The sequence below is a fragment of the Gekko japonicus genome, unplaced genomic scaffold (genome assembly GCF_001447785.1).
Source record: "Gekko japonicus isolate JY-2015 unplaced genomic scaffold, Gekko_japonicus_V1.1 scaffold2433, whole genome shotgun sequence".
Lineage (NCBI taxonomy): Eukaryota > Metazoa > Chordata > Lepidosauria > Squamata > Gekkonidae > Gekko > Gekko japonicus.
This window is the reverse complement of record NW_015167608.1, coordinates 247,443-257,513: the sequence shown is the minus strand read 5'-3', so window position 1 is coordinate 257,513 and position 10,071 is coordinate 247,443. Positions and strand designations below refer to the sequence as shown.

At 47.5% G+C, this 10,071-nt stretch overlaps 1 protein-coding gene across 1 annotated transcript in view; it reads right to left on the bottom strand.

Moving 5' to 3' along the window:
• Positions 1-1,206: 1,206 nt before the first annotated feature.
• RTEL1 (regulator of telomere elongation helicase 1) overlaps positions 1,207-10,071 on the bottom strand; it is a gene marked incomplete at its 3' end in the record, with an annotated part of 59,820 nt that continues 50,955 nt past the window's right edge. Inside the window, exon 13 of the mRNA XM_015414008.1 lies at positions 1,207-1,262. Coding sequence (XP_015269494.1) covers positions 1,207-1,262 — 56 coding nt within the window. The remainder of the gene's footprint in view (positions 1,263-10,071) is intronic.

The following is a 10,071-nucleotide window of genomic DNA, read 5'->3' as shown; positions in this document are numbered from 1 at the left end:
AGAAGAGATTGGATTTATACCCTGCCCTTCACTTGGAGTCTCAGAGCGGCTTATAAGGTCCTTTCCATTCCCCTCCCCACAACAGACACCCTGTGAGGTGGGTGGGGCTGAGAGAGCTCTGACACAAACTGCTCTTTCAGGAACAGCTGTGCCAGAGCTTGTGACTGACCCAAGGTCACATCAGCAGCTGCAAGTGGAGGAGTGAGGGAATCAAACCCGGTTCTCCCAGATTAGAGTCCGCACACTTAACCACTGCACCAAAAGACAGAGAAACCCTGGAATGTGCACAGAAGCACCCTGATGCCGTAGGGAAATGGGGGGAAAACTACTTCCCTGTACCATCCAAGCCTCGGTCAACAACTCATATCATTTTAAAAGGAGGGCCTGGCGGGAGATGATCCATGGGGTCGTGAAGAGTCGGACTCGACTGTGCGACTGAACAACAACAAAAATGCTGAATATGGGATTGCAACTGAAGGGATTTTGACCTCCCTGTTTCCCTGATAACTACTTTACCCCTGGTTTACATGCACCATCTATCATGGGGATCTCATGCCAGTTTGGTGTAGTGGTTAAGTTAATCTGGGAGAACCAGGTTTGGTTCCCTACTCCTCCATTTGCACCTGGCTGGGTGACCTTGAGCAAGCCGTTGTTCTGATAAGAGCTGTTCTTGAAAAAAAGAGTTTACGTCAGAGCTCTCTCAGCCCCCACCTACCTCACAGGGTGTCTGTTGTGGGGAGGGGAAGGGAAAGGAGTTTGTAAGCCGCTCTGAGACTCCCTTGGGTAGTGAAGGGTGAGGTATAAGACAGCCAGTTTGGTGTAGTGGTTAAGTGCGCAGACTCTAATCTGGGAGAACCGGGTTTGATTCCCCACTCCTCCACTTGCACCTGGCTGGGTGACCTTGGGCAAGCCGTAGTTCTGATAAGAGCTGTCCTTTAAAAAAGAGCAGTTTCTGTCAAGAGCTCTCTCAGCCCCACCTGCCTCACAAGGTGTCTGTTGTGGGGAGGGGAAGGGAAAGGAGTTTGTCGGCCGCTCTGAGACTCCCTTGGGGAGTGAAGGGTGGGGTATAAATCCAATCTCCTCTTCTTCATCATCATCTCTCAGTACCCCATGACAGACCGGCTGTGGATTTTAACACAGAGTATGTAGCCTCTCAACAGCCTTCAGTCGTCGCCAAATATACAGGAGGAAAGAACAGAGATTTACCTGGATTATGTCTGCAAATTTATGTAATCCAGCGGTGTTGGTAAATATCCCAGGACCTAGGGGAAGGGAAAAAACAGAACCTTTTTACATACATCAATGTGATTGAAAGTGCCACCGAGTCACATCTGACTTATGGGAACAACAACAGGTTTTCAAGGCAAGGGAGGTTCAGAGGTGGTTTTGCAGCTTCCTGCCTCTGCTCCACCCAAGTACTAAACAGAGCCGACCCGCCTTAGCTTCCAAGATCTTTTTCTTTTTAAAAACAATTTTATTAGGATATATTAATAGGTCAAATATACATCACATTGCTAAATATCATATAGCCTTTTCTCCTATTTCCCCACCCCTTTTGACTTCCCACAGTGCTCCAAACTCCAGCCCATATCTTATTTTCCCTTCTTCTCTCCTTTACTCGTTAATCAAATTCTATAGGTAACATATCCTTTAACTAAAATTCTTATACATTTACACTTCTTCTAAAGTCAATCTTTTTTCAATCATTTTCAAAGCAAAGTAAGTTGTTCTTTACATCCCAATATTTCTCTAAATATCCTTTAAAGTCTTTCCAATCTGCAAAAAATTCTTCTGCTTCCAGATTTTTAAGCTTTCTTGTCATTTTGTCCATTTCAACCATAAAAAGTAATTTTTTTTATCCACTCCCCGATTTCAGGAGTTCTTTCATGTTTCCAGCATTGAGCATATGTCATTCTAGCAGTTGTAATCATATACCACATCAAAGTCCTTTTCGCCATGTTGGCTTCTTCCATTTTAAGTCCCAAAAGTAATATTTCAGGTTCTTTCTTAAATTTACATTTCACAATTTTCTTAGCCTCCAAGATCTGATGAGATCAGGCTAGCCTGGAACGTCCAGGTCTCAGGGCACACGCATCGATACACCTCTCCATATTTACGTGTTAAGTGACCTAACAGAGCATGTGAATGTTTACTGTGAACATAAGAGAAGCCAGTGTTGGATCAGGCCAAAGGCCCGTCCAGTCCAACACTCTGTCACACAGTGGCCAAAAATACCAGGTGCCCTCAGGAGGTCCAGCAGTGGGGCCAGGACACTAGAAGCCCTCCCACTGTTGCCCCCCCCCACAAGCACCAAGAAGACAGAGCATCCCTTGCCCCAGACGGAGAGTTCCTATCTATACCTTGTGGCTAATAGCCACTGATGGACCTCAGATCCATATAAGAACATAAGAGAAGCCAATGTTGGATCAGGCCAATGGCCCATCCAGTCCAACACTCTATCACGCAGTGGCCAAAAAGACCAGGTGCCCTCAGGAGGTCCAGCAGTGGGGCCAGGACACTAGGAGCCCTCCCACTGTTGCCCCCCCCTCCAAGCACCAAGAATACAGAGCATCACCTGCCCCAGCCTGAGAGTCCCTATCAATACCTTGTGGCTAATAGCCACTGATGGACCTCTGCTCCATATGCTTATCTAATTCCCTTTTGAAGCCGTCCATGCTTGTAGCCACTGCCACCTCCTGCGGCAGTGAATTCCATGTGTCAATCACTCTTTGGGTGAAGAAGGACTTCCTTTAATCAGTTCTAACCTGACTGCTCAGCAATTTCATTGAGTGCCCATGAGTTCTTGTATTGTGAGAAAAGGAGAAAAGGACTTCTTTCTCTACCTGCTCTATCGCATGCATAATCTTATAAACCTTGATCATGTCACCCCTCAGCCGTTGTTTCTCCAAGCTAAAGAGCCCCAAGCGGTTTAACATTTCTTCAGAGGGAAAGTGTTGCAACCCTTTTATCATTCTAGTTGCCATTTTCTGCACTTTTTCCAATGATATAATACTGTGCTGAGTGCATGTATGTCATTCTCTATCCTATGTAAAAAAAAAAAAAAGAACTGAAAAATTCTTACCAGGACAGGCATTTAAAAATACACCTAAATGCAGGGTTTGATGGTTGCTCCAACATGGGCCAGAATTTACACTAAAGAGAACCATACAGTTCAGCTTAAGCTTCAGGTGGGTGTTGCCTTTTTACCTCCTCCCTTCCCAAAGTTTGGACAAACTTCCCTGCACAAAGAAAACTAGAATGCCCTGGGGCACGGCAGCCTTCTCCCTGACGTGGTGCTTTGCTATGTACAAAGTCTTGCCCGCCCATTCAGTCCCTATCACTAAAACCGCAGAGTCCAGGAAAAGCACCACTTGGGTGTGATCCATGTCTAAACCAGCCCACACACAAGAGAAAAGCTCAGTTCAGACACAAAGGTGAAATCATGGTTTCTTTTTAACTCTGTTTAGTTTGTGAAACCAAGGTTCAGCCTGCAGACATTCGTACAAACCCTCGTTTGCCTCAACTAATGCTGGTTTCGTCACCTACGTTCTGTCAATCAGATCTGTAACTGGACAGGGCAAGTGTGGCTAAGGAGGGAAACCATGGAGGTCCAACATTCGTATCCAAGGATCCCTCCCCCCCAGTTTTTTGTGAGTTTTTTGCAATCAACAAAACTTGGAAAATTTTGGGAAGCACTGTAAAAAGCTCCAATAATATGGAACGTGAAAATACTTTTAAGGGCAAGGTTTTACACAGCCAAGACTCATCATATGAAGACATCTGTGTAAAACAATCAACAGCATTAGATGATGATTCCTGTGTACACGGCAGACATAAGAAGAAGAGGAGATTGGATTTATACCCCACCCTTCACTACCCAGAGGTGTCTCAGAGCAGCTTACAAACTCATTTCCCTTCCCCTCCCCACAACAGACACCCTGTGAGGCGGGTGGGGCTGAGAGAGCTCTGAGAGAACAGCTCTGACAGAACTACGGCTTGCCCAAGGTCATCCACCCAGGTGCAAGTGGAAGAGTGGGGAATCAAACCCAGTGCTCCCAGATTAAAGTCCGCACACTTAACCACTAAACCAAACTGGCTCTCATATATAGCATACTTTCAAGGATGTGCTTATTGTCCACAACTGATTTGCAATACTCATGATAATACACCAGCAAGGTCAATCTTTAAAAAGTTTAAGAGAGTTCAGTCTTTAAAAGTTCATCAATATCAAGATATCCTTCTTAGTCATGTCGTGAGAGTATCCCACAAAATATAGTAGCATTTTTATGTTTACTACAGAAATTGTCTTCTATTTTTAACTTTTTATTTTTCCCTGCCTCTCTTATGCCAAAACCCAAGATACATATGTTAATGTAGCACAGGGTGCATAACAGCTTCCAAGGTCTCTCTGCTATTGAGTATATTCATAACTTTGCTTTCATTTAAAACTATGTATTTATTTTTATTTAATTTCTTTGATTTATATCCCGGCCTCCTGGGCGCAGGGCCGCTTACAAGGTCGCATAAAATATCGTGACAGAGAAACAATATATAAAATTAAATTTTAAAATTTAAAGCTCGTATACTTTAAAAATTTATAAGCACGCCACAGTACTACTTTATATACTGAAGTGAGCAAGTGACTCACGAAAGCTCATCCCCTGCCATAAATTGTGTTAGTCATTAAGGTGCTCCTGGACTCTTGCTCTTTTCTTTGTATACTACGTTACACGTGATGCATTTAACGCTGGCGAAGAAGAAAAATAAATTTAGGCTGGATAAGAAAGCAAATACTGCAAGTTTTCCATATAGTTCGAGCACCCCCCCTCCCCAAAACTTGCCCCAACTCAAAAGAGAGAGAGAGAGAGAGAGAAGGATCCACTACACCCGTCCATAGCAACAAAAGTTTCTGGAAATCTTACATCCCAAAGAGAATTGCAAAACAATTTTATGTACTCATCACCGACGTAATCTGCCTCCATTAGCTCCTTTTAGGAGACTATCGCTTCTGAAATTAAAAGACACGCAGTTTTCCACCTGCTAGATATGGGTCAGGAGGGAGCTCTAGAAAGGCAGATGCAGCACAATTAAGAGAAACGATCCGTCATGCTGTTAGACAGAGGCAGCCGTTTCCCACCTACGCTGGGGAACCGCAAAGGAACCGCTGATGGAAGACTCATCCACTTCGACTGGATCCCAACACCTAAAAACGCTTTAACTTTCCTTTCCTCACAAAGAAGGTTGCAAAGAGCACGATAAAGGAGACAGGGGCGCTCTTCAAAGTCTTCTGAAGTGCAGTTGATTTTAATTGACGTTGGAAAAGTACAAACTGGGCTCCAGACCACAAAAGCTAGAGTTAAAAGCATGAATACACCTATCTGGTCTTGGAGGGGCCACTCAGTCCCCTGTAGATTTTTCTTTAGTTTGGTGTAGTAGTGAAGTGCGCGGACTCTAATCTGGGAGAACCGGGTTTGATTCCCCACTCCTCCACTTGCACCTGGCTGGATGACCTTGGGCAAGCCGTAGTTCTGATAAGAGATGTTCTTGAAAAAGAGCAGTTTCTGTTAAGAGCTCTCTCAGCCCCACCTACCTCCCAGGGTGTCTGTTGTGGGGAGGGGAAGGGAAAGGAGTTTGTGAGCCACTCTGAGACAACTTTGGGTAGTGAAGGGCGGGGTATAAATCCAATCTCTTCTTCTTCTTGCTACATATTTACACAATTACACCTCTGGAACTGCAATATGGTGGTTGTGGTACATCTGTGTTGTTCTTCTCTTCTTCCAAGGAGCCCGGGGTTTCCCCTATCACCACTATCAACTTCATCCTCCCAACGACCCTTCCGAGGCAAGTTATGCTGAGAAGCAGAATGAGAGACTGGGCCCAAGATCACTCGCTGAGCATCATGCATCAGACGGGAAGTGGGTGGGTGGGGATCTGAATCTAGGATACCTCAATCGAAGGCCGATACTCCCGACCACCACATAAAAATTAAATGTGTGAACAGGCTGTTATAGTGAGGTTGCCTCCTCAGGACTGCTGCTCGTATTTCTTACTTGGTCTGGAGAGGGTTTGTGACTGAAAGAAAATTTCCCCTCCGGGTCAGGGATTGCCCTTCAGCCAAAGGGAAGCAGGATACAATCACATTTTGCACTTTTTTTCTCCCTGTTGCTCTAACTGGCCCTTAAAGCTACAGTCCTGTGCATGCTTCTCACAGAGCCAGTAAGCCCCATAAATATAGCGTGACGTACTTCTAAGGCAACGTAAGTAGGACTTGCTCTGTGCAGCTCCAAAACAGGCTTTCGCGCCGTCCCTCTTCTTAATTTCCTGGCACTGCCACCAGGCGACCAAGACTTAGTAGCAGCTACCAGTGTTCCCTCTAAGATGAGTTAAGTGTGAGCTAGCTCACAGTTTTTTAGCCTCCGGCTCACACATTTTTGCCTCGGCTCAGGAAGGAGGGCTCCAGAGCAAACTAACTTATGCAGTGGCCAAATTGCTTGCTCACAACTTTAATGCCAGTAGCTCACAAAGTAGAATTTCTGTTCACAGGACTCCACGGCTTAGAGGGAGCATTGGCGATTACCAGGGCCTTTGGGGGGGGGGAAGCCCAGCAGGAACTCATTAGCATAATAGGCCACACCCCTGTGCCTTCCCTCTGTCACACAGTGGCCAGAAATACCAGGGGCCATCAGGAGGTCCAGCAGTGCGGCCAGGACACTAGAATCCCTCCCACTGTTGAAACCACCCCCCCAAGCACCAAGAAGACAGAGCATCACTTATCCCAAAGTCCCTACCTCTACCTTGTGGCTAAGAGCCACTGATGGACCTCTGCTCCGTATGCTTATCTAATTCCCTTTTGAAGCCGCCCATGCTTGTAGCCGCCGCCACCTCCTGTGGCAGTGAATTCCACAGAAGAAGACCTCAGCTTCTCTTATTTTCTTATATGGAGCTGAGGTCCATCGGTGGATATTAGCCACAAGGTATAGAGAGGAACTCTCCGTCTGGGGCAAGTGATGCTCTGTCTTCTTGGTGCCTGGCGGTGGGCAACGGTGGGAGGGCTTCTAGTGTCCTGGCCCCAGTGCTGGACCTCCTGATGGAACCTGGTATTTCTGGCCACTGTGTGACACAGAGTGTTGGACTGGATGGGCCACTGGCCTGATCCAACACTGGCTTCTCTTATGTTCTTATTTTCTTAGGCATTTCCCAGAAAGGTTTTGAGTTTGGGGAGGGCGGGGACCTCAATGGGAAATAATGCCATGAAATGAAATTGCTGAGCAGTCGGGTTAGAACACCCACCGCTGGTTCTCCCAGATTAGAGTCCGAGCACTTAACCACTACACCAAACTGGCTCCTGACCTTGTGCTATGGTGCTGACTCGGCTCATTTAAACCTCTGACATAGCATTTGAATGAGCAAGCGAATCAGGTTTACACCACAGAACCATAGAGTTGGAAGGGCCCATCTAGTCCAACCCCCTGCTCAATGCAGGATCAGCCTAGAGCAGGGGTGTCGAACTCATTTGTTACGAAGGCCGGATCTGACATAAATGAGACCTCGTTGGGCCGGGCCGTGTGTGTCATAAAATGTAATGCCAGGTAGCGGAGATATAAAGTTTATAAAGGCCACAAACACAAACAGTTTGGTTTTTTTACTTAAAATAAAAACATGCTTAAAACATTAGCACTCTTGCAATATTGTGTTCATTCAACAGTGTCGGATAACCAACACCTCTTGCTCTGAATTATTGCATCAAAATGTCTGTGCTGTTGCAATCTTGAGTGTGCTGTTCAGGTGTGTATCTGTAAGCTGCAAACCTACGATGACGCAGCAGCAGAACTGGAAGAAGAAGCAGGAGGCAGCCAGTTCCACTGCGGGCCTGATAGAAAGCCCTCTGGGGGCCTGATCCAGCCCTCGGGCCGCATGTTTGACACCCCTGGCCTAGAGCATCCCTGGCAAGGGTTTGTCCTGATGCTGCTTGAAGACTGACAGTGAGGGGGAGCTCACTCACTCCCGTGACAGCTGATTCCACTATTGCACAAAAAGTTTTTCCCTATGATCCAGCCAGTACCTTCCCACCCTGAATTTAAACCCATGATTGCGAGTCCTCTCCTCTGCTGCCCACAGGAACAGCTCCCTGCCCTCCTCCTCTGAGTGACAGCCCTTCCAATACTCAAAGCCATCACGTCCCCCCTCAACCTCCTCTTCTTCAGACTGAACATTCCCAAGTCCCTCAACCTGAAGTGAGATAATGTAAGAAATAACATCATTCAGAAACATCCGAGGAATTAACTGTGACAAGGGAACCCAAGAGGGGCATTCATACCAAGGCAATAATCTCTGAATAAATTGGGATTAGTTGCGCCTGGAAGCACAAGCAGGGGACATTTCCTGCGGGAGCGCACAGGAGCGGAGCCCCGGCGGTAAGGAGCCCAGGAGGCGGGCACATGCAACAAGCCCCGCCCCCTGCTCCCAGCAGCTCTCAGTCGGGCCACGAGGAGCAAGAAGCAGCCAGGTAAGTTGCAGAGCCCCCCCCCCCCGCCCGCCTTCAGGTACAAGGTCTCCCTCCTCTGTGAGGGCAGATCTGCACGTCCCCCCCCCATAGCTAGTGATCCAAAACAGTCCAGTAGCACCTTTAAGACCAAGTTTTATTCAGGTACAAGGTCTCCCTCCTCTGCGAGGACAGATCTGCACGCCCCCCCCCAATAGCTAGCAATCCAAAACAGTCCAGTGGCACCTTTAAGACCAAGTTTTATTCAGGTACAAGCTCTCCCTCCTCTGTGAGGGCAAATCTGCAGCCCCCCCCCCCCAATAGCTAGCAATCCAAAACAGTCCAGTGGAGCCTGAGCGTTGGTGTTGCCTTCTGACACACTTCCGGTGGTGTCAGGGGGCATGGCATATGCAAATAAGTTATGCAATTAATTTATGCTAATAAGCTCCTGCACGTCTTTTTCTACGAAATGACCCCTGAGCACAATTATGTATTCTGCATAGTGATCCAGCACCCCCTAATCTTTCTGATGTCAACCTGGGGGTGGGGTGGGGGGGAATGCTTTGCCACTGCAGAGACAATCTGAAAAGGAGAAACAAACCAAGACGCGGAAAAGAGCGTCAGCCGACTCTCACCAGAGACCTCGGCTGTGCTGATGATGGCAATGTGCGCTGTGGTCTCCGAGGGCAAAGGGTCAGCAGCTCTCTCCGATCAGAGCTCAAACTAATTGAGAATCGGCTGCGCATGCTCTCGGAGGAAGTAATAAAGAGCAAAGAGCAGAATCAGTACTCTGAAGGCGAAATAGACTAGATTGTACTGCTGAGTTGGGGAGCAGGGGACGTGGCGCGAGGGGGGAACCGTGAGGCTAGATCCAGGGCAGGGCTTCCGTAGACGGGAAAGGAAGTCGATTTTCAATTATTCCCCCCCACCCTCTGCGGACTTCCAACTTCCTCGCTTGTGATGCTTCTAGAGTTCCCCCAGGAGCATCATTTCCAGGGGCATGCATTATGACCAATCTGTTTAGGGGATTTATAGGCTGCCTCTCCGGAGTCCTGCAGTGGTAAAGGGGAAAGGGACAATCCCCTCCGTCAGCAAAATTTCCAGCAGAGCCATGAACTTCAGAGAGAGATGACTAATGGCTGCTTAGGTTTTCTGCTTAGTTCTTCGTCTCTTACGGGGTTCAGGCAAGCGCTCCATCTATTTCTTGTGCTGCGGCTGCCGCAGTATAACTGGTGAGATTCTGACATAAACAGGAGGAGGAGGAGGAGATTGGATTTATACCCCGCCCTTCACTACCCAAAGGTGTCTCAGAGCGGCTTACAAACTCCTTTCCCTTCCCCTCCCCACAACAGACACCCTTGTGAGGTAAAAGAAGAAGAAGAGATTGGATTTATACCCCGCCCTTCACTACCCAAAGGTGTCTCAGAGCGGCTTACAAACTCCTTTCCCTTCCCCTCCCCACAACAGACACCCTTGTGAGGTAAAAGAAGAAGAAGAGATTGGATTTATACCCCGCCCTTCACTACCCAAAGGTGTCTCAGAGCGGCTTACAAACTCCTTTCCCTTCCCCTCCCCACAACAGACACCCT